The sequence below is a fragment of the Manis javanica genome, chromosome 15 (genome assembly GCF_040802235.1).
Source record: "Manis javanica isolate MJ-LG chromosome 15, MJ_LKY, whole genome shotgun sequence".
Classification (NCBI taxonomy): Eukaryota; Metazoa; Chordata; class Mammalia; order Pholidota; family Manidae; genus Manis; species Manis javanica.
The window spans coordinates 31,551,096-31,579,070 of record NC_133170.1 but is presented as its reverse complement, the minus strand read 5'-3'; the positions used below and the strand labels follow the sequence as shown (position 1 = coordinate 31,579,070).

The following is a 27,975-nucleotide window of genomic DNA, read 5'->3' as shown; positions in this document are numbered from 1 at the left end:
AGTTCAAAAGTCAAAGAGCTTACACATTCCACCCAGGACCTGGAAACCCAGCTGGGCTGTTTGAGCTTCTTTCTCCTGCTCCATGAATACAGATTCTACACAGAGGCCATAAACAAACCACGCTGCTGCTGATGTGTGAGGCGGCCGGTCCTCCAATTCAACTGGCTAGAGAGACACTGGCTCTTCCTGGCTAACTCCTGCACAAAAATTTGTTTTTGCCAAAGAAACCCTGTAACCAGATCTGTGCTGAAGTCACACAGAGAGCGGAAGTGTTGAATCAGAAGGCATTTTCTGGCTCTGCTGCTTTTCCAGACCGAGCCGTGCTCTGTGGCCACAGCACTGTCCCCATGTCACCCTTCTCTGTCTAGGTGACGCAGTGCATGTGTGGGGTGATTCCAGCAGTGGAGGAAAATAACGCTCTCCTGTCATCTGGGTTCTATCAGCAATATAAAACAACACTGTTGCTTTCAAAAGCATTTAGAAATATAGTTTTGAGAAATAGCTTTAAAAAACTGACATAGAGGGAGAGTCTAATGAAGATCTCCAGCCAAAATTCCCAGTGGCCTGTACTCCTGAGTTCAAAGCAAGGAAACCTTAGCAGGGGTGCTGTCTGACCTCAGCCAAGGAGGGAGAACCGGGGAGGAGTGTGCTTGATCTCCTACAGAAGGGCTTACCCTCACACTGTCACTGCGGACCCAGGCAGAGGCAGCTGGGTCTGCAGCACGGATGTGCCACCAACAAGTGTGTGTAAACAGCACAGCATCACCAGGGTTTCCTATCTATCTGGCAGCATAAGAGAAGCTGCATTTTTTCAGCTCACATGTGGCACACCTGCTAGGCCACAGAAAGCCTGCGCAGTGAGGGGCACCCACAGATGAAAGCAAGGACAGGAAAGTAAGAAGGCATCCTGATGACAATTTCCAGCTTAAAATGACTGAACCCCTAGAAAAATGTTGGTGGTAAAATGTCTTCATGTTTGTGTCCAGAGAAATCACACACCCAACCCCAAAAGCCAATATCAACAACCAAAAAGTCAACAGTAACAGCACAGCACAGCACGGTGAGTATGATGTGGCCTGATCTGGATCAGCGGGGAACAACATGAAAGGGAGTGCAGCAAATGATAAAATGACAGCATTTTCCAATACTAAGAAAATATTCACAAAGACTAAGTAAGACAAAACCGGAAATATCTGTGTGTTCTCTGTCTAAGCTGCTGTCAATCCCAGACCGCTTCCCCAGATTCTGTGATGTTCTCTTAAAAAAAACTTCCTTTTCCCTTTTCTCCACTCTATTCCCCACTCCCAACACATATTAACCAAAACAAAATGATCAGAATTAGAGTTGATATTTTTTGAGTGTTGACTGCATACACCATACCAAGGGCTGAAGGATGGGGGGCAGGTTACCCCAGGTCAGCAGTGAGAGCAGCCCAGCCAGGAAGGTCCAGGGAGGGAGCGGCAATCAGAGGCAAGCCAAGGTCCCGCCCCTGTTCAGTATGGGTGGTAGCCGCTGCAGAATCTCTACTTGCTTGGTTAGCCTGGTAGGCATTTCTACACATAAAAGTAAACTTTCCTTAACCCATTAAAACCCTCTGACTTAAAAAAACAAACAACTTTTTTGTTGAAACAAAGCATCCATAGAGTAAAATGCACCAACCTTAAATATACAGCTTGAAGAATTTTTACTTATGTACACATTCAGGAAACCACCACCCAGATCAAAAACCATCTAATCATGAAGCAAATCAGATGGATATGCTGCAGAAAAATACAGGAATAGAATTCAGTTGGATCTCTAATATGCCTTTTAAAGTTGTTTTATTGTTGTTACTGATTTAATTTAGATGTTTAGACATAGTTTACTGTTCTTGGGGGGGTGGGAGGAGGTCCACTCAAGCAAGATCTAGGAAACATTCTCCTAGCAGATGCACAGACAGTTGTTCGGGATGGAATTTTCTACTTGTTTAGGGATCTTCCAGGACCCTTAACATTTACAAAATGCCTAAGAAAACATTCAGGCTTCAGCTTACTGCTGTCAGTGTTAGGAGCAGGGTGTGAAGCAGTTTACTTTTTTTATGTAATCTGGTGCTTTCTTTTGCATCACATGACAAACTTCACTCCTCCCAATCTGCATGGGTTTTTTTATTTTTGTTTTTATTTTTTTGGTGAGCCATTTCTTTTCCTCAGGAGAGCAGCAGTGACACACAGTGTTATCTTCAGGTCTTCAATTTTCCCTTTTCCAGCTTGGTTTTAGAATTTCAATGAATAGGATACAAAATAAAACTTGATTTTTTAAAAAAGAAAAACCAACCAAAGAAACAAGTAAAACCCTCAGTTTGGAACATAATCCAGGCATCAAACAACCAGCTCTCTGCCAGCTCCCCAGTAATTTAAGATGATCTCATGTTTACATATGATTCTTTAAGTTGGTCAAGGATCAAGAAAGGCTCATATTTTAAGCACTTCCTATTTTATACTATAGGATACAGGCTAGTTTAGCCTATTAATTCATGTAGTGGTCACAATTTTCTATTAGTTTATGACAGCTTACAGGGTGTTTTTAATAAAATGCTATGTTCCTGTTGGAAATTGTGATGGTCAAGATACTGAGTGTAGCGCAGGAAAGATCGACATGGAGTTTCTACAGTGAAGCGTCACAGACTGAGATGTGCTGCTGCCGAGACCGTGACTCAAGCTAATTAAATTTTAGCTCCACCGGCAAAGACAATTTCTTAGTATATGCTTTTCAAGGTACACAGAACTTTAAAAAATTTACAAGTACAAAATCAGAAAAATGGAGAATGAGGTTGCAAGAGGAGCCCAAAGACTGTGTTTTCCACTTTCCATGGCACTTTGTCACTAATGTGCCTGGGGGACACATATTACCACTCTATTTAAAATGTCTACTTTCCTCTCTTCTTGCAATTAAATGGGTAATCAGCAATCTTAATCACTCAGTAGTACAGGTGCTCAAATTTCTGTGTACTTTTGTCAACATCTGACGGTCCCTCCCACTGCAAGGGTGTTTTACTGAAACACAGAGGACAAGGCCACCCTGTGCGTACCTCCACGTGAGGGATTCAGAGATGCGCCGCAGGGCATCAGAAAGATGAGGCACCCGGGCTCCATTCCTCCCAGGCCCCTGAGAATGTCATTTCTTTATTCTATGCCTCATTTTCTCCACTAAAAACAGACAAATGCAAGTGTTGTCATTAAATGTCTACACAGAGCTCGCAAAGCTTTAAAGGGCAGGTGTCATCTAATCACTCGGTGCTGTTATCTTGCCAAAATGGGAGCTTAAGCCCCCTCTCCTGGCTAAATCAAGGAAATTATGGATGGTTCCAACAGTGGCCACTGATTATGTGAGTAAGTTACTTGAACTCTTTGGCCTTAAATCATAAGTGAAGTTTAAAAATAAAAAAGCAAACAACATACAAAGAACCTCACTGAATTCTAGGTCTCTAGACTGAGACAAGTTGTTTTGACTTCAGAAAAAATTTGGACAGGTTTTTGTGGTGTTTACATGTCCCGCATGCAAATGAGGAAGCCAGTGCCTGGTGTAACTGGCATCTTTGGGAATAACTGGTGGTCGGAAAGCAGGAAGATCTGATTTTTATCTCCTGACCAACTTTTTTCTGAGGTGTGAAGAGTTAACACTAGCAAGGCTGGTATTTTTCTTTTTTACCCCCTTGAGATTCTGGCTATTTTTTTAAACCTTTAACCCGGTCCTCTTGGCAGAAAAAGGGGCCTGGCTATGAGCTCTGCAGCAGGGCCGGTCCCTAATACTCCTGTGTCTGGTATTATGTAAGAAATGTAAATGCTCCGGTTCATCCAGATAGGACTTTCCGGCAAGCCTGACTCAGGGCCAGCACCTTTCAAAAAAGGAATGACCTTCAAATTCCAGCCCAGTGAGGCCTAGACCAAGTCCCAGGCCTGATGTGGAGTTACAAAACAGTTCTGAGTTAAACTGATCTTGATCTCTTCGTTGCCTCCTGAAATATTTATCGAGACATGACAAACCAATGAGGATCCTGATGGAAATGACCTTCATGGGCAGAGAGAACACAGCCTCAGGCTATGGAGGAGCAATAAGGTCAGCCGTCTGCATCAGGGCCACTAGACCTAGGCTGTAGCCAGCCTTAGTTACTCCCTCAGTCTGTGCCTCCCTCCCTGGAAAAAGAGAACTGAAACTGGTCACTTCTCCATGCCCGTGTCAGCCTCGGCACTGAGCTCTGGAAAGGGCTCTGGGAGCAGCAAGTGTCTTTTCCCGCAGATACAAAATGGTGCTTGATAAAAACTGATGCACAAGCCTCAGTGGAGCCGGTCCCTTCTCTCCTCCCTCCAAACTCCTGCCTTCCCTGCTTGACCCTCGCCTCTGCCAGGATGGCCTAGGAACTGTTTCTGGAACTGCTTTTCCTCTTTGGTCCTGCCTGTGGCCACACTCCTCTTCCCTCCACAAGGCCCCTCCACGCCGAAATCCCCCTTAGGCTCTGCTCACCGACTGGCACTGGGGAGAGAGGCCTCTGACACCAGCAGGGGCTGCTTCATGCACAAAGGGCTACCAGGGGAGTAACCACTAGAGGCTGACATAATTACACACAAGTACATTCCTCTGGGACCATAGAAGGCCAAAGCCAGCAATCCAGCTGTGGGCCCAGAGATATAAAATAGAATATGGGCCTATCTATCCCCATAGGCACACTCACACAGGTATGCCCCCCATGCTGACCTACTTTGGCTAGCAAATCAACTTCACATGGAAGCCCCATGACACACAGCCCGGTACTGTCACAGTACAGGCAGTGCCTCATTCCCTGTCCGCATTGCCTTCATGGAGCCCCCTCGACTTGGTGTCATACAGAGACCACATCCTAGCAGGGAGCAATGATAAGCTTATGTTGTTCAGGCAGCAAGGCACAGAGGGTCAGGATGTGGGCTACGTCTAGATGACAGAGTTCAAACTCGAGCTCTGCTAGCTGTGTGGTCTTGATCAAGCTACTTCTCTGAGGCATAGTTTTCCCATCTGTTGAACAGAGATAATAACAGAAGTTTCTTCACAGGTCATGCAGGTTAGCTGTTGTGAATGATAGGTAAGTTCATACACACAGAGACATTCAAAGAATGCCTAATACACAATAGATGTTCAATAAATACGAAGCTATTTTCGGTATGGTCAGGAACTGTACTAGGAGGTTACGTGCATTATCCCGTCAGTTCTCATAAACCTCCCAAGATATGAAAATCACTGGTCCCATTATTCATCCAAAGTCACAGAGCTAAAGAGTGATAGAGTCAAGATTTCAACCCAGACTCTGTCTGATTACGAAACCTCTGTTCCTTTCACCATATCGCTGGGGCAAAAATTCAGTGTACATACCAGAGGAACTTCTGGTTTGAAAGTCAAAAGATGGGGGAAAAGACATAGTGGGGTTTTTTTTCTATATTATTTTTGCTTTACTTGGAGAGAGAGCCTTTAAGAAGCACAATTTATTATCACTTGCAAAGCAGGGAAAAGAAATCTAGGCAGTAGGAGACCAGTGTCACCAGCCATTCTCGGGCCGTGGTCCCAGGCCAGCACAGCACCTGGGAACTTGTCAGAAATGCACATTCTCAGGCCCCACCCTGACCTTCTGACTCAGAAGCCTTCTGGGTGATTCTGAGGCTACTCAGGTTTTAAAACAACTGCTCCAAATCAGGATGAGAGCTGCAGGTCAAATGCAATAGGGTGGATATCTGTCTGACAGAAGCGGAGTTTGGGACCGTGTCTTCTTAGTGACTGAATGGAACATGCTCCTCTTCCTGATTCATGAAGCAAAGAGGTGGACAACTTGCTCTAACTGAAAAATCCTCTTATTATGCCCTTGCACTCATGCTGTTTCTGTTCCTTTAACCTGCACAGTTCTTAAAAACAGGAAATAACGTTTAAAAAATGTTTAATTTCAGCAATTGTATATCTGTACAATTTGGGGGCACATGCGGGTAGCATTTTTTTTTCTACAGTGTTTTTATAAAAAAAACCAAAAATGGCATTTTTAAGGTCCCTACTATGTGCTAGTTTCTACCTACTAGACCCTTGCTTTCTCATGGATTTTTTTTCTCAATGACTTCTTACAACAGTTCTGTGAACAGGAATTTCTTTCATTTTATAGATGAGAAAATTTAAGCTCAAAGAATTTAAGTCAGTATGCCAGAGGGCATGCAGCTCTAATGGCAGAGCTAGGATTCCAGGGCACAACTTCAGACTCCGAGTTTGCTGTAAATCTAGCTCACCACACTCCCTGGAAACAGGTGCTCTACGGAGCCCTCCGGTCACAGGCTCTCCAGTGGAAGCCGCCCATGCACCTGGACCCCATCCTTGCCTGTATGTGTATCACGAAGCTCTATTGTCAGAGAGGGGTGAATTGGGCAAATGAGGAGAAAGAGAGCCAATTAAAATTATTTTTTTTTTCAAGGAAATCTTGGTTGAAAAAACACTAGCAAAGTCCAAACCATGAACTAAAATATTTTTACTTCAGATACTAAATTACAATTCCAGATAAATAATAGCTAAAGGCTCCTTATGATTTAGGGGGTTGGGGTGGTGACGAGGGGAAGCTAAGACTTCTTTGAAAGGTTAATAAAAAATGTTAACCTACCTGATGCCTCAGTATGGAAGAACTCTAACAATGGTTGCTATTATAGTGCTCTTATTATTCTCTAAACAAGTAAGGAAAAACTTCAGCCTGTTCTCTAAGTAAGTTTCCACCCTATGCAATGGCCTGCCTCCCATCAACACCTATTCAAATTCCAGGCTTCCCCATGGCAATCCTCTAAACTGAACCATTTTATTTTTATCATGGTTGGCACCAGAAGACTAACAAATACGTCAGGACCAGCAGGTGTTTTCTAGCTCATTGCTGGGTCCTAAATCCTCAAAGGCAGAAACACCAACTTCAATATCTTTGTTTACGTTATAGCACAGAGCTGTGTGCAAAACCTGTGTGAACATTTCCTGCATGATTGAAAATTCGCCTTTTGAAGTGTTCAGGGCCCTGGAAATGGCTACATTTACAACACGGCTAATCTTTTTTAGGGTTGTCATAGCTACCTATTTCATAACAAATATGTATTTATTAATATCAACAAATAATAGCTAGTGTTTGGGACTATTGTTTCAAAGTATTTCTAATCCTTTGGTTGGGTGCCTGAAAATATGAAAACATATTTAGAGTTCACATTCAAAAGTTGCAGATTACAAATGGCAACTCCATTTCCAGAGCAGAAGGAGGGAGGGAGTGTGCATATGGACGTAGTTATCAATAGCTCCCTCTTCCATGCTCAGGAGTTTTTGCAGTTTGGACAATGAAATGTGAGGCATCCTAATGAGGATTCTAGCTACCCAGATCTCAAGCCCTTATTTTTTATTATAGTGGAGAAAGCCCGTGTTTGCAGGAGAGAGCAAACTAATAATTTGGGAAGACTTAACAAATATTTCAGGATGTTCTTGGCAATTTGTTGATGCTGATCAGAACAATTTCCCCCTATTTTTCCTTTTTATTTACATTTTATTTCAACATGTTTGCTCTGTTTGAGTATTTTCATTTTTAATTGTGGCAAAATACGTCCAACATAAAGTTTGCCATCTTAGCCATTTTGAAGTATAAAATTCAGTACTGTTAAGTATATTCACATTGCACAACAAATCTCCAGAACTTTTTCTTCTTGCAAAACTGAAACTCTATACTCAATAAACAACTCCAGCCATTTCCTCTTCCCCCAGCCTCTGGCAACCACCATTCTACTTTCTGTTTCTATGAGTTTGACTGCTCTGCATACCTCATGTAAGTGGAATCACACAGTATTTGTCCTTTCATGACTGGCTTATTTGACTGAGCATAATGTCCTCAAGGGTCCTCCCTGTTATTGTATGTGACAGGATTTCCTTCCTTTTTCAGGCTGAGTAATATTCCACCATATGGATAAACCACCCTTTGTTTATCCATTCATCAACTGATGGACATTTGGGTTGTTTCCACTTTTTAACTATTGTGAACACTGCTGCTACGAACATGGATGTACAAATACCTCTTTGGGACTCTGCTTTCATGTCTTTTGGATATGTACCCAGAAGTGGAACTGCTAGATTATGCGGTAGTTCTATTTTTAGGTTTTTGAGGGCCCACTACACTGTTTTCCACGGTGGCTGCACCACTGTACATTCCCACCAACAGTGCACCAGGGCCCCAATTGTTCCACATCCTCGCCATCACTTGCTATTGTGTAAAAAAGAGCTATTGGCTCTTTTTTAACACTGGCCATCCTAATGGGTGTGAGGTGGTACTGTAATTCTGATTTCTGATTCACATTTCCTCACAATTATTGATGTTCTATGTGCATTAGCCATTTATTTGTATGTCTGCTTTGGAGAAATGTCTATTTGAGTCCTTTGCCCATTTTTAAATCTTTTTTTTTTTTTATTGTTGCTGCTGCTTAAACCTTCTATTTGCAGCCAGTGAGTCTTGATATTCCCTCTCTTAAATATTCCCTGAGAGGCACCCCAAGATGCTCTCCTGCTTAGTAACACTAGGATTAAAAGGAATGTTATCTCAAGAATCTTGAAATCAGAAAGTAGTTGGAAAGGCACCATTTCATAAACCTCAGATATCCACTGTTATCGACTATCCAGAACTCTTAGAGAAGTTTTGATATGTATGAAGTTTGTCATAAGGATATTATACTACTATTATTGTGCACATTCATTTCAGTTCAACATTTACAGATGTTGTGCCATGGATACATAATAAAACACACACAAAAAATATTTTAGCTCCTTTGATCTAATACCCACTACCTAGACTCTGGGTCCCTTATCTTTGGGTATAAACTTTTTAAATGATTTTTAAAAAGCTACAGATCTCTTCTGATCTTTCCTACCAGATCTTCCCTCTCTGAATGAGGAAGTATATACATCCTTAAGTAAATCTCATTTTGGGGTTGGACCTGTCAATTTTCCCAGGCCCCACCCAAGTGAAAAAAACACATCCTATCTGAAAATCTAGTTTCTTTAAAATTCTTGGTAAAGTTTTAGAGAGAGTCCCTATACAAGGCTATCATTTCTGCTTCTATATAGAAGTTTGTAGCTCTTTCAGAAAAAGCATTCTGGTCGCAACTTGTTGAACCATATACAAAAAACCTCAACTTGTCTTTAAAATATGAAGATCTAGGCACAAGATCTTTCTACATTGGTATACATCTTTTCCAGACAACCAGTTGTCCACAATACCCTCCATCTATGTTTGTGTCCCAAATCTGAGTCTAAACCAAACCCTCAGGAAGCTTGCATGTGAAAATATTCTTAATCTCAGCCTGCATTGGGAACAATGCATAATCCCAGGGTTGAGGAGACAGCAGAACTAGCCCAGGCACATGGCCTCACAGAGGGTTACTTTTGGAGAAGTCCCCGAAGACCATCCAGTCAGATTAGGCCTAGTATCATGTGAGGCAACACAGACCCAGCATGGGAGACATTTCCTCACTGCCATAAAAAGATACTGGTCTCCAGACAGCAGAGGGCTTAATTGGGGCCACACTTCTTTTTCCCACAAATTTTTTCCATACTAATTTTTTCAGAAATGCTCTTGATGCTAATTTCCCTATTTACAGAATACAAAAATAATCATATTGCTGAAAATCCTGGAAATATGTGTTTGCCTTTAGTAAAAGGGTCAGTATTATGAAGTTCAACTCAAGAAAAAGTTTTTCTAGAACACGACCAGGTGGCCAACTTCTAGAGAAAGTGCTTCCAGGCCCCTTCAGACTTGAGAACAGTGGCCCATCTAGAGGAGGAGGGGCATTGAGCTCCTTTTTATATCAAACTCCCTGACACACACCACCGGCTATGTGTGGTCTATGCTTTGCTTCCTGTTAAGTAGGATTAAGTTGTTTTGGATTAAGACTTTGACATCAACATGAACACCTACATCCATAGAAAAACAACAAAAAAGCAACTTTCCTGTATGGCTTAAGGTAAAAGTCTAGACAGAAGTGACTGAGACAAACAAAAGCCTGGACTTCTACTCCAGGAGAAGAGCACTGGCCCAGGAATGCCCCAGAATTGTGAGACTTATTGCCACAGCACATCTGGAATCATCTAGATGACTGACAGTACAGTCTATTATTTCAGGAGGGCTATAAAAATATATGAGCCTCACACCACGTGTACTGTGGGTGAGGGAGCAAACTTGGAGAAATTTTTGCTTCTGCACTTTCTGATTTAGGAACAGGAGAGGTGGGCAGAGGTCTAAAATGTATTATACCTATTAGTGAATCTGTATGTCTTGGTCTAGTATTGGTCTCTTGGGCAAAAGAAAAGTGGCCAAAAGTTAATCTCATGTACTGCATATGGAACCCATTCAAAATCTTGTTCAGGTCCTCAATGAATCTATGGAACCATTTCCCTTTTCTGATAGATAAATCAGGTTGTCTTGTATGTAGTTGGGTGGACCCACACATTCGTTAAAAAAAAAATTTCTCTGATCCAAAAATTCTTGGTTTGGGGGTAGTTAAAATGCAATTGAGGTCCCATGCTCAGTGTGGGCACTTAAGACCGAGGAACCACATTCTTGAAAGGAGAGTACTGTCCTGGTTCCATAAAACAGTTCCCAAATCAACAGACATCTGCCGGAGCACCGCACACCAAGTCCAATAGTCATTCTTTTTTCTTTTCAAGTACCTTGGTATTAGCACATACGTATACACTGACTTCGAGTAATTGGACCATACAATTTGTACATAGTCTACGAGGTTTATGAGAAATAACAAGATCACGAAACCAGGCTCAGGGAAGGCCGCTCCCTTCCAGGCGCACCGCGGGCGGAGGGGATGCGAGGGCATGGCGTGCTGGTGACGACCCCGGGCGGCCCGGCCACAGCGCAGGGTGGAAGCGGAGGCGAGTTAGGGTGTGCGAGGCACTCGCAGCCGCTTGCGGAGCAACTAGGAGACGCTCGAAGGAAGCAGTAACGGATAATCCCGGAATGGGGACCGGTGAGGGTCAGTGTGAGGCTAAATGAGGATAAATAAAGCCAAGTTGCTCCGTAATTTAAAGCCTAAGCCTGGCGAGGAAGGAACCTTAGGCAACAGCCCCAGGGGCACAATTGGGGTGTGACAAGAGAGCTTTGCTCCAGAGCAACGGGGACAGTGAAACCGGGAAGGAGCCACCAATGGCCCGGGAGGAGGGTCTGGCAAGGACGCTAACGGCGGAGGCTGTGAGGTGAGCGGTAAACTACGGGAAAGGCTGTGCGGACGCCGACAGCCGGCAGAGAAGGCGCAGGGTCGGGGCGTGGCCCAGCCGGGAGCTGCCCCGCGGGCGGTGGGGAGGCGGCGGAAGAGCGGCAGGGAGCTGAGCTGACAGCCGCCGGCGAGCGGCGCCGACGGGGTTAACGTCCGCCGCGGCCGCGGAGGAAGATCTCGGTTTCCAGGGGAACAGCTCCGCCAGTTCCGGCAGCGCAGGCCGTACCATCGGCGCGCGCGGTGGGGGGGGGGGAGCGCGGCGGCGGGGGGCGCGAGCGCGCGGACGGGCAGTGCGGACGCCACCACGCGCGCGGCCGCCCGCGCCCCGTCCGCGCCCAGCCGCGCTCCGGCCGCCGCGGCCGCGCGTCCTCCGAGCCGGCCGGCAGCTCCCAAGTGCCCGCGGCGGCGGGGGGAGAGGCGCGGCACCCACCGGCCTGGATTGGCCTCCGGGTCCCCCCGCCTGGGCGGCCGAGTGCGGGCGGCCCGGCTGGGAGGTTTGAAAAGCGGGCGAGAGACAAAGGCAGCAGGAAGCCTCCGCGGCGCCCGGAGCCCGTGCGCGCAGCCCCGGGGCCCCTCGCCGTCCCGCGGCCCGAGCGGCGGCGGCAGCGGCGGGAGGCGGAGAATGCGGCAGGGAGCGTGGGAGCGGCGGCCGAGCGGGCGCAGCGGTGCACCCCGCGCGCGGCGTGGCTAACCGGGGCGGCGGCGGCCGCGGGCCCGGCAGTGAGTGAGAGGGCGCCGTCCCCGCCCGGGATGTGAGGACGAGCGGAGCCCGGGGCGGGGGGAGGGCCGGGCAGGGAGGCGCCGCCGCAGGAAGGAAGCGCGGACTCCGGACCCGGAGGAGGAGCGGCGCAGCCGAGCCGGAAGGCGGGCAGGGCTGGCTGTTGGGCCCGTGGCGGCTGCGGCGGCGGCCGGGGCGCTCCGCGCTCGGCGCCCCCGGGCAGCGGCGGCGGGGCCCGCGCCTCCTCCCCCCGGCGCCGCGGAGGGGGGAGGAGGAAGATGGAGACCCACATCTCGTGCTTGTTCCCGGAGCTGCTGGCCATGATCTTCGGCTACCTGGACGTGCGGGATAAGGGGCGCGCGGCGCAGGTGTGCACGGCCTGGCGGGACGCCGCCTACCACAAGTCGGTGTGGCGGGGGGTGGAGGCCAAGCTGCACCTGCGCCGGGCCAACCCGTCGCTGTTCCCCAGCCTGCAGGCCCGGGGCATCCGCCGGGTGCAGATCCTGAGCCTCCGCCGCAGCCTCAGCTACGTGATCCAGGGTATGGCCAACATCGAGAGTCTCAACCTGAGTGGCTGCTACAACCTCACCGACAACGGGCTGGGCCACGCGTTCGTGCAGGAGATCGGCTCCCTGCGCGCCCTCAACCTGAGCCTCTGCAAGCAGATCACCGACAGTAGCCTGGGCCGCATTGCCCAGTACCTCAAGGGCCTGGAGGTGCTGGAGCTGGGGGGCTGCAGTAACATTACAAACACCGGCCTCCTGCTGGTCGCCTGGGGCCTGCAGCGCCTCAAGAGCCTTAATCTCCGCAGCTGCCGCCACCTCTCGGACGTGGGCATCGGGCACCTGGCGGGCATGACGCGCAGCGCGGCCGAGGGCTGCCTGGGCCTGGAGCAGCTCACGCTGCAGGACTGCCAGAAGCTCACCGATCTTTCCCTAAAGCACATCTCCCGGGGACTGACGGGCCTGAGACTCCTCAACCTCAGCTTCTGCGGGGGCATCTCGGACGCGGGCCTCCTGCACCTGTCGCACATGGGCAGCCTGCGCAGCCTTAACCTGCGCTCCTGCGACAACATCAGCGACACGGGCATCATGCATCTGGCCATGGGCAGCCTGCGCCTCTCGGGACTGGATGTGTCGTTCTGTGACAAAGTGGGGGACCAGAGTCTGGCTTACATAGCACAGGGCCTGGACGGCCTCAAGTCCCTTTCCCTGTGCTCCTGCCACATAAGTGATGATGGCATCAACCGCATGGTGCGGCAGATGCATGGGCTGCGGACGCTCAACATCGGACAGTGTGTGCGCATCACAGACAAGGGCCTAGAGCTGATTGCCGAGCACCTGAGCCAGCTCACTGGCATAGACCTGTATGGCTGTACCCGCATCACCAAGCGCGGCCTGGAGCGCATCACGCAGCTGCCCTGCCTCAAGGTACTCAACCTGGGACTCTGGCAGATGACGGACAGTGAGAAGGTCAGGTGAGGGCGCAGCATCGCTCCCCTTGTCCCACCCAGTTCATCCTCCCGTCACCACCACGCCCCCTGTCCCGCTTACACACTGACCCCTGCGGAGATGCCATGGGGACAGCGACGCCGCGTTTGGGACTCGTTTCCTCCGCCCTCCTCAGCACCCCTGCCCACTGCACCCCATTCTCGTTGCCTCCAGGGCCCTTCTGCCAGCCGTGCCGTGCTTCCCATCTTCTTTCGGGATGGAGACATGAACTCAGCTACTTCTGCACCCCTTCTGCAGGGGCCCGGAGGACTGGCTGCGTGGCGGTACCGAGTGGCGTCTGGAGTGGGGGAGGGGTGGGGAGTGACTAGTTCTTTCAGCCCTGGGGGGTGAGGAAAGTGTCTGCCTTCACTTAAGCTTTCATTTGAATACTGTGATCTGGTGGTTATTTTGAAACGTATAAGAAGCAAACCCAACCCCAACGGCCTTCTACCCTGCTCCCTCCGTGACCCCGGCTTCTTTCGCAGTGCTGCGCTATTCACCCTCCGTGCAGGTCCGGGCCCTCGCTCACCTTTCTTAAGAAATCTGAAATCATGGTCCTTTTTTTTTCTGCTGAATATATTCTATATATATATTATATATATATATAAATTATATATATATATATGTGTCTGGCTACCTCGTTTTAGTTTACTTTTTTCTCTGAAGCCCTGGAATTCTACAAGAGAGATATTTTGAGACTGAAACATTTTTGTGCCTAGACTGGAAAGATGCCCATTGGGTTTGTACATCTGTTTTGTTCTGGCTTCTTCCCAAACCCCATCCATTCCATGTGTCCGACTTCCACATTCTGGCTATAATTTCCTTTTTCTCCCTGTCCACTGGGATTTGAGGGCCCAAGGGTGTTCCTAAATCTTGACTTAATTTATAGCACAATGTGTGGGAGAAGTGAGAGTTAAATTGTTTTTCTTTTTGTTTGTTTGTTTGAGATGCAGATTGTGTCTTGAAAATGATTATTATATATGCAAATTCTGCCCTACCCTCACCCTCTTCCAACTTTCCCCACAAAAGGGTCACACAATGAGGCTTCCTGCTGGAAGGAGAGGAGCAGAGGTGGCTATGGAGCCCCAGGGGCTGTAATGTGAAGGGGAGGAGAATGAAATTCATGTGTTATCTCTGTTCTGTTAATAAAATGGGAGTTTGTGGGTTTTAAAAATTTTGTTTCTAAATGGAGGAATAAATGGCTTTATTTTGGTGGGGGTTGGGACTTGTGGCTTTAAAAAAAAATTGCTTTTGAGTAGGATGTATATTTTCTCTTGGAGTTCTTGTTTCTTGAATTTTTTTAGAATCCTCCACAGCAACATGCGAGACCATGGAGTTAAAGAAACCCAGAGACCTTTATCAATTAACTGTACTGTTTGTGAATTTGTATAAATAATAACAAAGATCCTCTTAAAACGTTTATATTCTTACAGTAAAAGGTTAAACTGATATTTATATAATAAAAGAGGAAATATGAAGTATGTTTTTGAAAAAAAAACACAAAAAATCTTGTATCTGTGAATTATTTTGAAGGCAGTGTTTGTTTGGGTACATGCTAAAGTAGGAGGTGCTTCCTGTGCTGTGAAGCAGGACAAGGTGGAGAGTTCGTCCATCCTCCATGGTGTGAGCGAGCTCATATCATGGTGAAAAATTCATTCTGTGTTAAGGTGCGCTACTGACAGCTAAATGTTTTGTTTCTAGAAATTTCACTAGACTGGAGATTTATATAATTTTTGGTTTTAAACTGTCAACAACATGGACATTTAAAGAAACTGAACAAAATGAAACTTTTTAAACACCAGATTTGTAAGAGTCACAATTTCCCCAGGGCGGCCAGTTTTTCTTTGGGTAGACATGAGACCTAAGGGGGAATGATGAGAAAATGGGTCATGAGATGTGGAAGTGGGGGAGGAAGCTGGGTTTCTTTCCACTCTGCGTGGGTGTGGGGAGGATGTGAAACCTTGAGGGTGCAGGGGGCCGAGCCATTGTTCAGCAAAGTTAAAAAAGCGCCCGCTGTCCCTGCTGGGCTCTCCTGCTCAGTCATGCATACTGAGTCTCGGTGTGGGTGTGGGTGTTGGTGTGAGTCCGGGTGGACAGGAGAAGGCAGCTCAGCCCCTCTTTTTAACATTCTCCTCCAGGCTGCGCTGTATTTAAGCCCTTTCCCGGGGGATGGGGAGACTGGCCAGGAGTTCCTGCACATTTGCATTTTAAGCACTTTCAGTGCTGAAGCTGGCTACTCCTCTACTCTGGAGACTGAATTTGGGCAGATAAATGACTCGTAAGGACTCTAGCAAAGAGTTCCCTTTGGTGGACAATAACTAAATAGTCCGGCACCCTGTGTTGGGCTGTGGAAATCCATGAGTGTAAATGCTCAAAACAGGAGTACTTCATAAACTAAAAATACTGATCCCAGCAAATAGTAGTATAAAACTTTCCTGTATCAACATCTCTTTCCAGGAAGAGAGCTAGAACCCAGGTTTCTCTGGGGTAAGATTGTTTTGTAAAATTTCCAAGCCTTCTGCTTGAGTGTCACAAAAGCTACATTGTTCCCTTCTGGAGAGCCATCACAATCGGGTCTAACTGAGCCTGACACTAGATCCATCTTCCTTTTCTTTGGGGAAGGTGTAGATCTCTTCTTTCCTCTTAGGTTACAGTGCTATTGCCTGGGGAAAAAGAAGTGTGAACCCTAGTAAGAAGTAGGGACTTTGAATTAGGCCCAGCTTTCTAATTTAGCATTTGACACAACAGCCCTACAGTCAGTCACTCAGCTGTAGGTTCTTTTAGACTTTTTTCTTCCTCCAAGAGACTGCATGGCTGTACAGATTCCGTCAATAAAAAGTTGAGCACTTTCTAAGTCTTGGATTCTGCTCACATTCATTTTAATACACCAAATAACCCTACTGAAGATGTTTCTGCTTTTCTGTTTGGTTTCATTTTTTTACTTTACAGGTTAAATATAAATTTGACTAAAAGGTCAATAAATTATTAATGTTTGCAAGTTGAGACCATCGGCCTAGTATCCTCCTCAACTGGGCATACTTAAAAGTATATAACTGGAGCATCTCTGGAAAAGAGAGACAGACTGCTCACTTCCATCAGTCAAGAGTAACTGCTTATCTCTCAGCCTTTTTGGATGGAAAGATGAGTATGTGTTGAGAACCTGTGGTGTGCTTTGCATGGTACATCTAAGTTCAAGACTTCCAAGCAGCCTGAACAGGTTATCCTGTTTTCCAGGGAAGGTGCAAACTCGCTCTAAGTCACCCAGCCACCCACTGAGGGGAACCAGGATTCAAAGTAGGCCCACCATCCAGTTCCCTTCTGCTCTGTCAGAAGGTGGGAAGGGGCAGTGACTCATCACACCTTGGCCCCCAAGAAGTGAGGATAGCTGAACACAGCAGGGACAAGCACATGCCACAGGGCGCTGTTTTAAAGGGAGTATGGGTGGATCCCATCTCCACCATTCCTGCAGGAATGGAAAGAAGTGCTTTCAAAGAATAGAAGTACTAAAGAAAATGAGCTGATAAATATTTTGTGGGGGGTATAAAATTTAAAAGGCACGTCAGGGCACTTTTTAGAGTAACAGAAAAAAACAGGCTCAGGTATTTGCTAAAACTGACAAACCAAAATGAGTACTTAGTGTGTAAAGTTGATCATCTAGAAGTAGAAACCCTCACAGGGCTGTTGGGGTGGTGCCAGGAAAGGCTGGGCACGCTGTTCTTTTCCAAGTCTCCAGGGCAGTACAGCCCTTCAGTGTCTGTCCAGAAAAGATGTGTAAATGCAACTGTGGGTCTCAGACGGTTTCGGCAGCTATCTGTAAAGGCACAGCACAGGCCTCTGGCAAGGAATCCTAGGAGCTGTTGCCTAAGCCTCCTTGCTGTGGACTCCTTCCTGCGGAGTTCCTCAACCCCAAGGAGAGGGAGGCCCCTTTGATTTATTCCACATTTGGCAATAGTGACAAGGATGCTTGCCTAACTTAGAGTATGTTCTTAAGTGGTTCAGAAAAACTCAAACTCTTATTCTTTCATGATTCAAATCAACAACAAAGATCTGAAAAAAGCAGATGTTTCCTTTAATGGTGTTTCCTTGCAAAGGTAAGAACTTCTCTTAAATAAGGACACAGACATGTAAATTGAAACCCAGCCTATCCTCCAAATCCCGGTACCCTCCTGTAGTAGTTACTAGATAGATGTGCTGTCTCGGAATATAAGCAGAATCTTTTATTTTTGAGTTAGAGAACTTGAACTCAAGTTTTCAAAGGGGATAAGGTAGTGGCCCCCAGGGACCTCCATTTTTCCAAGAATAAGAACCTTTGATTACAAGATCAGATCTGTAAACCACTGCCAAGACTTCATACAGCTTCTGACAAGCAGCTCCCTCCAGTCCTGAGAGGGGCCCTGAGAGAGGGGCCCTTAATTGCCCTCAGCAGCTCAGCTGCCCTAAGGGGGCTATTTTAAGTCATCAGGCCAAGTGATCTGGCCACTGAATTCTCTGTTTTTCTCTTCCTTGCATCAAACACCACTCCCTTTAAAAAGTTAGTAGAGGACAAGACCTAAATTTTGTGGCAGTGTAAACCCCTGAGGGGTCAGGGGTGAGGCTTTGGATGAAATAATGCAGATCATGGGTAAAGCACAGGAATAGGAATTGGAAGGCCATGTTCAGACCTAAAGAGATGCTTAAGCCACATATTTATCTCATTTTTGTGTATGTACTTGTTCAAATGCTTGGTAGCAAGTAAAATATTTTGAAAAGTGAACATTGTCAAACAGATGATAGTTTGGATCAGTGCCAACTATTAATGATTTAGAACCTATCAAAGGTCAGTGCACAGCTGGAATAAGAGCATATACTCTCAGGTCTTGGATAGAAAAACAAGTATTTCTAGACAACTGGTAAATTTAAATGTCCACAGATAATCAGTTTCAGTCTTTTCCTGTTTTCCAGAGATGGCTCTAACTTTGCCTGGTGGAGTTGCTTCTATCAGCCCAGAACATTTGGCCCCATGCAAAGCAAGTCTCCCAGGTAAGGTGCAAGAGAAAGGAAGCTTAGGATCCTACTGCACAGCACCAGTGTGGGGTATGTTAAGCATCCCATTCAATAAAAAAAAAAATCAGAAGTGGAAGCCTTTGCCTGCTGTGTGTTAACCCAGAAAGGTGTACATATTTTCTCAAAAGAGGACTGAAGTTTTTATTATCTCATTATCTACCACCTCAGTTGTTTAAAAAAATGCCACATGTCCTTGTAAGTTTGCTTTTATCTGTGACAGTGGGAAGTAGTCGCAATTACAAAGAAGGGAAGGAGTCTTCTGCAGAAGCAAAGGGACCCAGGTGACAGGGCAGTGGGGATGTGAATATGATCTGCTGGACAATTGAGTCCTAACAGTGTTCGACTTTGCTGTCTCAAAATGTTTGTGTTCCCAAATCTGGTAGATTGTGCATTTAATTTTCTAAATGGGGAAAGAGGCTTGACAAGTTTGGGAAGATTCTGCCTTGGAGTGGAAAAAGTATGAGAACCAAAGCGGCTGAAGTGATGGCCACCTCCTAGGGAATGACATGTAGGCGGCTCTTTGATCTTTCCCTGACTTGTAAAGCACTACCCAACTCATTGCATCAGAAAGGCACTAAACCAGAGCATATTTTCACTGGGAATAAAAAAAAAAGTAACAAAACCCCAAATGCTGAAAGTTGTTATTGTTTAATACACACTAACATGAAAACTTAGCTATGTTGTGAAGCATCACCTGTAGACTATTCAAGAAACTGAAAACCTAGTACAATTGGTCAATGGGCTACAGGGCACTGGAGAGCTAGCAGTGTCAAACCTATCCCCTGATGTCCTCAGAGGACTTGAGCCAGTTTCCAGAACACAGCCTTGTTGCAAGTAGTAATGTTAAAGCACAAATGCTGGAAGTCTGGGCTTGTGATAGCCTCTAAGCTAAGAACTTACACACGCTTAACACACTGCAAATGTCTGTCACACAATCCTTTTACAAAGTGAATCATGTTGCAGGATCATCAGCTATTTTCTGTTCATCCAAGGGTAAAAGGCTTGACTTCAAAGATGTTTAGTCACACATCCCTCCTCTAGAAGGAGTGAAAGGGTCTAACCTGTTAGTGTCAGGTGCCCTCCCATGTTTATTCCTCCTGGCTTTATGCGGCCCACACCCCATGAAGATCAGGCCCAGCACACAGCCACCTGTTAGAGATTCCTGCTCTTGCCATGGATTCAGGCTTCTGGGATTGGACTGTGGGAAAAAAGTTCTCTGAGAACAAATTAATTTTTTATAAATAGTGAGGAACTGCTCAACATGGTTTGGAAAATACTGTTTTGCTCATCTAAAAGGAATATGAAAATATTTACTACAAACCTGCGTAACAGTCCTTCTCAAGGAAATCTACCTCACACTGGCACTATCTGCTTCCATTTTGCTTTCTGAGAAATGGTCTCTAAATAGGGAGGAACCACAAAATTAGTCATGATATGCCTTAGAAACTTCAGTAAAATCAATGAGGCTAAAATTTGACAGATGGGTAAAATAAGGGAGGAACTTGGACAGTTAAGCCCGTCAGATTCTTAGGCTCAAAAGCCCACTGCTGTGAGCTACCACAAAAAGGGGTTTGGGAGGTGGGGACAAAGAGGCTGTGTCCTAAGCTAACAGTATGCAAATGACAAGGGGCAACTTCTAGCTCTTGTGTGCATCTCATTTGACAAGAGTCTCAGGAATCTGTAAGACCAGCGAGGCCCGGTTCTGTGGTTGCCTCAAGTTTGTCAGGCGCGCCTGGGCTGTCTAGGGAGCAGAGAAGGTCCTCAAAGGTCCTTATTCTGGAGCAGGGAGATGGCTGGCTTGCCCGGCCCTGGCTGAAGTCTGTGCACCGAGCCAGAGGCCCTGCCATTGTGCTTAGAGTCAAATGGCAACAATCAGAACAGCGTGACCCGAAGAAAGGCAGCTGGCCTATCGTTCTCCACCCGAGGGTCTGATGGAGCCGCAGGAGGGCTGCAGAAATGCACTATGGTGAGCGACACTAGCCTGCGCAGCAAACAGCCTCATCCGTTGGAAACAAAAGCGTGTACGCGCAGGTCAGGAGACAGAAATCAAAGCACTACACTGTTGAAAGGCGGGCGTGGAAAATCAATGTTGTTTCCTTCCGGACTGTTCCTTGGCCTTCCCCATTCCCCCCAAAAACATTTAAAAAAAACCCAACACTCCCACTCCCAAGACGCACCCTCTCCACTATGCAGATATGACTTGTGTCTGCACCAGGATCCAAGGTAGCGGGCATCTGCCCGTGTGTTTTTCTTTACCCCAAGTTTACTAAGATGATTTTAAGATTTCCGTGAGGCAGAAAAAGTAAGTATGGTTAATGCAAAACTGTTTTCTAAGGTAGAAGATGGAAAGTGCACAGAGATCCATTTATCCACGAAGTCTGCAGTGCTACGTTCCGTCAGCAGGCGGCAGCATTGTCTGTGGGTTGGAAGCTACTTCCCGGGGAACAAGGCCTCTTCCCTTCGGACAAAGCTCTCGGGTCACCTCCCGCCACCCCCGCCCGCTCCCAGGGAATTTCCCCGGGGTGTGAGAGCTGGCGAGAGGAATCTCAGGTCACGGAAAGGATGGAATGGAATTAAAATATCAGTGAGGCTTCTCACAGGCTCTCCGGTGCCGAGCGCTTTGTTTGGGGACAAGGTACGAGACCGCCTCCTCCTGTACTGGGTCCTGACTCAGACTTCTTTTCCTCCTGGGGGCTGCAGGAGGCGACATCGACTTCTAATTTTTCTTAAAGACAGCGATGCAAATCCTGTTAGACCGTCACCTTCAGGAAGTTTGGGAAGAAATGGGGAAAATGTTTACGATCATACATGGAGATACAAATTTTAACAGCAGGGAGAGAAGAGCTGGCTCTTTTTATTAACAAAAGAAAGAAAGTATATTGTCTGTGATGAAAAATTCTAGAGATCCTTTGAGGAAAAACAAAGATGTTTAAAAATCTTAGGAGTATCTATTTTTATTTTTTGTTATTAAAATGAGTGCCCTTTATTGCTCAGATGAAGATGTCTTCATGAAATGTAAATGAGCCTCTGGATTGAAAATGATAAAAGCCTGAGAAAGAAAGGCTGCTCACACACCTAAAATCCTCCTATGGAAAACAGACATTAGGAAAAGGTAGCAAAAATTAAAGAGAAAGAATTTATGCACTAATAGGCCTCAATAAGGCACAGGCTGAGAGCTGGAGGGGCCTGGGGGAACAAGACCTTGGACCTGAAGGGCAGTTTGTGCAAACACGAAATAAAACTGTGGAAGGTGGAAGGTGGATGTTCCCCAAGGCTGCTGGCACCCAGCTGTGTGAGCTGATGAGGCACAGCCTACAAGCGGGGCAACAGAGAGGTCATTTTGGGTTAGGGAGTGAGAGAAAAGAAAGAAAAGGCCTCTGGGCCCAAGTATGCGGCAGACTGCCATGCTGGCACCGTCCTGCAGGTCTGTAAAAGCAGCAGTCTCCCAGGCACATTTGGGCCCCAGAGCCGAAAAAGGCCACCATCCAAGGCCGTATGAAATGCAGATTCAAGGACAGCAACTGATTGAGGAGAAGAGGTGGGAAAGAAAAGTGAGCAGGTATCACTCCACACTGAGCCCGGGTGGAGCCCAGGGGTGCCTAAGGCCCCAGTATAAGAGACTTGGTGAGGGGAGGTATAAACCACTGAAGGCCTAGAGTTCCGAGGGCAGTGTTTCGGATGCATGGGGGGGGGGGGGGACACTGATTGGTGCCTTCCAAGGACAGCTTCCTGGGGCTGCTCACCGACCAGAAGACAGGCCCTCTTTCTTTGGCTGTTTGAATCTGAATTGACACAAAAACTGCCAACTGACAGACCGCCAAGCCAAGGTGAACGTGTGATGATGGAGATGGAGGGAAGGTGGCAGCCACCACGCCTGACAGTGTCCTCCTAGGACCCGCAGCTGCTTTGGCCCAGCCACCAGCTGTGGCCTCCGTGGGTGCCCATGGCCGTTGGGGCCACCACTCCACTTCCCACATTTTCCCACTTCTGAAGGGAAACCGGGCGAGGACCCCGGTGCACACAGGGACAGGAAAAGGCGTTTCTAGGGCCCTGACAGCTCCTGTGACTCTGCCCAGGACCCACAAGGTGCAGGCGCCAGGCTCCACTGGGGATGAGGCACAGTGGACAGCTCTAGCCATCCCAAGATGTTTCTATTTTTGGTAACTGTCTCCAAAACCCTCACCCTGGCAGAAGCCCAAGGCCCCTCACTGCTTGGCAGACTGGGCTTCCCAACCTACCACAGTGCCCCTTGCCCCTCCCTGCAAGAAGGGTGCCCACCAGGCGTCCACGGGCCCTTTAGAGCCACCCAGCTCAGCTTCTTCCCCATCGCTGGCTTCCGGCTGCCTGGTCTCCGGGGACAGGGAGGAGGGGCACACGAGCACTGCAATGCAGGTTCCAGGTGGCCTGGCTGCACAGGACCTGTAACGGGGCAAGTCTTAACAGCCTCTTACATACCACCAGGCAGGTATCAAGGACCTGCCGTCCTCCCTGGCTGGGGAGTCTTCCGCTTGGTGCCTGTGTGCCCTCCACACTGCTGGGTCTGTTCCTGCCTCTGCACCTGCCAGGAGCTTGCAGAGAAACTAAGGCACTCGTGGGCAGGGCTGCCAACACCTTCCCACCCTTCCACTAGTGCCAAACACAAGCCTGCTGATGCTAATCCACCCCTCACTTGCAGCTCAGCGGCTTTTCTCCTCTAAACCCCTGATAATGGTTTTACTAAAATCCCCTTTTGATGGAAAAAAATCCCAGCTGGACATTTCAGGCCTCAGCACAATGTACAAGTCTGCAGGTCCCTTTCCCTACCTCACAAAGGCCTCTAATCAAGTGGAAAATGTGCTGGAGGCCAGAGGTTTGGGTCTGCAATTATTTTTTAAGGGATTACTAGAGAAGAATAGGAGGCAGCAAGGACCTCCCCCTGCTTTGTGCTCCGTTTGGTCCTGCTTTTAGGCAGACCGGGCCAGGAGGAGCTGTCCAGTCCTCCGAGCACCGGGCCCTCCTCCCTTCCTTCCCTGGTGGAAGGGCGTCATCCTTTAACACCATCACTTCAAAAAGGTTTAGAGAGTTTGGAAGCAACGCGCAGGTCCTACTCTGACCCCATTTAAGTCCTTATTTATAAAACCACCATCATGCAGAATCCTGTGTGTGGGGAGAGCACTCATTCATTAACCTCTAACCCTGCTCTGTGTGCAGAAGGGAGAGTTCACACCATGTCCATACACGACTAAGATTGGGGGCATTCACTAGGGATTCCCAGGCTTTGGAGGGCAAGGGGTCATGTTCTCAATCTTGCCAGATATCCTTCTTCTTATTATATACATTGACCCTTCCCCTAACACTGAGCAAGTATCCACGAAACTCCTAATGCAAAACAGATTAAAAATATGAAACCCTAGCCATTCTTCCTAGCCTATTTGGAAAGTCTATTTTAAGCTGTACACTTAGGAAGAGAGACCATCTTCTCTGCATATTGTGACGGACTTTCACTGATGTCGTGTATACATGAGTGCTCATCTAGGATTCATTGAGAAGGATGAACATTTCCGCTTGGACCTAAATTCTCATCATTCTTTCACACAGAGAGACTGTTCATCCTTCTAAACCTAGCTGGTTAGTGATGTTGCAAATACCCAGTAAAAAGAAAATAATTACGAATTCCTAAACTCATTCTGGGATGATCAAGGATTAGGCTGATTGGCTCTGAAAGTCAGAAGTCAGCATATATTTCAACATAAATACCAGGTTGAGAAACAATGTTCAGATCCTTTCTTCAAAGTCCCTAAAATACCTTTGGTCAAAACCAAAAATCAACCACAAAAAATAAAAAGCAGAGAGATTAGCTCCAGTCTGTTTTCATCAGCATGACCATCTTCTTGATCTTCTCTGCCTTCCTGACTTTGCAGCCATCCCTCAGCAGAACCCTAAGCAACCGAGAACTTGAGGGATAGAAGCACCGTTATCACCTGTGACACTTTGTGCGTCGGTCACACTAGCGCCTTACACCAGCCTTCACACCACTCTCGGTGGGAGTTACGGAAGGAGGGGACCATAGAGTCCCCCTAAAGAAGGCAAGTAAGGTGCCCTGGATGCCGCTGCCCGTGTGAGGGCAGGCAGGCCCACTGGGCGCCTCTGTGGTGGGGGGATGCACCGGCGCCCCCAGCAGCTAGTCACCTCCACTCTGCGGCAGGGGAAGATGGCCTTCTCTGGCGAGGGGAAGGGATGTATTCTAGGGTGCCGGAGGGCACAGTGGACTGTGCGAGGGAGAGCCTAGGGCGCCTGGCTCCGTGAGCAAGGGGCACCTCGGAGACAAGCCTGCCTTACAGAGTGGCGTGCAGGCCCATCTCACGAGCGGCTTCCCGAGCCGCGGTTCAGAGGGCCTGGGGCTCCCTTCCTCCCCTACCACTGCAAGCGCCCTCCGCTGTTCCACCCTTCATGTTGACACTGTACTGAACAAGTATCAGCTGTTTTAGATGTCACTCTTCCTACCAGATAGACTGGGGAAGAGGAAGAGGGCAATTTGGAAATAATAATTTGGTAAAACAGGGACAACTATGCACAAGTTTTCAGGGCAGCTGAAAAATTTAGGACTTTGGAATGTCTTTCAGACACGCTGTGGATCACACAGGTGTCTAAAAACCAACTGAAGACCAATTTTCTTAATTTTCCATTCAAAGAAAAAAGTCAACATAATTAGAATTTAAAAATACAAAGTATGGGCTTTCAAATTAACAAAAATTTGTTCAAGATCTAGAGAAAGAAATTATGTCGTGAGGTTGAAATATTTTTGGTCCAAAGTTCACTGTGTCTGACTGGCACCTGGTTGGAAGTGCCCTTGAACCCATGGGGGAGACAGGAAACATTTCCCCTCCAGGCCGCAGGTCGGGGGGCGGCCTGCAGGGAGGACAGGGCACTCACCGGCTGCGGTGCTTCTCCAGCCCCGGCTCTTGTGCTCTTGGTGACTGAGGGCCATGCCTGACTCCTGCTCACGTGGTCTCTGTTGTTCTGCCTCATATTTCTGAGGTCCGCTCTGCTCACTCATTTCCACCATTATGGGCACAACTGTCATCCGCTTGGTGTGACTCTAAGCCACCATCTCCACACCTGACACTCTCCATTCAGCATCTGCAGACCCTGCTCGGAACCGTGGCCCTCCTGACTCTGTGCTCTCTGCTTCCCCTGCTCTGCCCTCCAAATGCCTCCCAGCACTGCTGGGAACTTCCTAGAATCATCCCAGCTTGTGGTGGTCAGACCAGCTATAACTGCCATAACTGTCTTTGATTGGCAATCTCCACACCACAATTTTTAAATATTACTTTTACTAAAATACTCCTGCCTGTTTAAGGCTGCTCTTAAAAGTGATACACAAATCCTTATTGAAAAAGTCATCTAGAATAGAAAAACTTGACTGACAGGGCAAAGTTGCCCTGCAGTCCTTACGGAATGTCACCTCCCTCCCCGAGGCCCCAGGGGCAGAGTGGACTCTACCCCTCGGGACCCACCTCCAGCTTTCAGAGTGACCAACAGTAGTGAGGTGACAAATGCCCCATTTGTGGTTCTCATGGAGAATCTGACTCTTGCTTTGTTTAAGATCTTGAGATTAATGTTTGCCAGTGTAGTCTCTAAAGCGTCTCTGGTAATCAGGCCACATTACCAATCTCTCTCCCCTGGTCTCTCACTTAAGAATCTCTTAAAATGTTCCTCTCTGGGAACTATTATGAGTTTATCTACGTAGTGCTGACAGTCAAGTGGCACGACTGATAAAGCTTGTGCTTCGCTTTATCAGTTATAAAGCTAAAACTACTTTAAGAGCCTATAAAAATGCTAGCAAATATTCCTTCTGACCAACCCATATAGTGGTTCACAATCACAAGACCCTGCTGGTTTATTGGGATTATTTGCTAACTAATAGTTAAAATGCTACAGTTTATGAACGACTTTTTAAAAACACAAAACGAGTGGGAATTCAAGGCTATCCTCCACTTGGTAAATATTTATTTGGCAGTGATTACTGGCTGGGGTCCTGTGCGAAGGGCAGGACACAGAGCGCCTCACGCTTGCTTGTCTGGAGGTCTGCTCTGGGAGCAGGAGAGAGAGAAGTGGAGTTTCGCTGGGATCCGCTGCCAGCCCACAGCCTCATTTATCTGTGCCGCAGCTTATAATCTGGATATGCCCATGGGAGTGTGTCTCGTGTGCTTTAGGAAAAAAAAGTTGGGGTTTGCTGCTTTACAGAGTTTTCAGTGCAGGAGAGAGCCAGCCAGGGGCAAGTAAGGAGGCAGAACTGGGTTTTTATACATACAGAACTAAACTCCCCGTGCCACCTCCACAGGGCAAAGGCCTGGCTCCGGTTCTGTGCCTTTTGGCCTCCCCTCCCCCCGCCCACCTCTAGGCTGCCTTTGCTGTCAGTCTCCTGTCCCAGGCACAACAACCGTGAGTGTGGGGGCTGAGTGAGCAGGGGTGGCCCACGCGGCCCCCACCCCCATCACTACATGCTGCCCCTGCCCTGGCTCCTCCAGGCCTAGGCTGTCTGGACAAGTTAAAAAGTCTCCAAGGGAGGTCAAGGAAAACCAGGTTTCTGATTTAAATGACTATTTGAATTATTCCCTGCTTAATCTCCAGTAATTTTGTTTTGTTTAAGAAAGGGTTTGTGAGAAGAGAAGGAAATATTTAAGGTTTCCTCCTGCTGTTCAAAGCCAGCTCAACATAAACAGAAAGACCTGTGGGGTTGTGTGGAGGCGTCATGTGCGGTTTGTCATGTGCATCTTGGTGTTGACACAAACACATATGCCCACGGGCTTCCCGAGGAGAGCACCCCTCGCTTCCTTAGGACAGCACCTTCGTGCCCAAGATCCTGCAGAGGGAGAAAGTTTGGGGTTCATGCCCAGACTGCACGTCACTGTGTAATCATTCCCCACGACCTGAGCAGACAGTCCCCCAAAGACACCACCACCCAGACATAGTCCCCTGGTTGCTTGCCCTCTGACGCACACACTCCACGCTGTCTTCTTCCTGAGAAACCACCAGGTGCCCTTCTGAGCTCTCACGACTGTCTGCCCCAGACACTGCATGGGGCGCGCAGCGAGCAACAGCAGCTCCGGGGTGGGGATCACCGTGTGCCTGGGGCAGACAGGGCTGGCTCGGACCCCAGAGGGTCCCTCGTGAGCCTCAGATCTGGGCTTGTCAGGGGACCAGCAGCTGCAAGCAGGCCTCCCGGGACCGGCGAGGAGGGCGCTTCCCCAGGAGACCCCGGGCACGCAGTGCTAGTGTTCATCCAAGGTACTGTGAACGCAGCCACGCGCAGAGGTCTGAGCTGCAGTGGGATATTCAGGGTGCACAAGTAGGTAGACACAGACAGACAGAAAAATACCTTCTTTTTGTTCAACTCTTACTCAGCTCTTAACCTGGGAAACTGAAGCACTTTTATCTCAAAGTGAAATAAGGAGCTCCAGGGAGCAAAGGA

General features: G+C 47.7%; 2 protein-coding genes across 2 annotated transcripts in view; one reads left to right on the top strand and one right to left on the bottom strand.

The window, feature by feature from the left end:
* WNT5B (Wnt family member 5B) overlaps nt 1-27,975 on the bottom strand; it is a 105,809-nt gene that overhangs the window by 25,724 nt on the left and 52,110 nt on the right. The window lies entirely within an intron of this gene.
* On the top strand, nt 11,668-14,366 carry FBXL14 (F-box and leucine rich repeat protein 14). Its single transcript, XM_037014935.2, has one exon. The coding sequence runs from the start codon at nt 12,267-12,269 to the stop codon at nt 13,467-13,469; it is 1,203 nt and encodes a 400-aa protein (XP_036870830.1). The 5' UTR covers nt 11,668-12,266; the 3' UTR covers nt 13,470-14,366.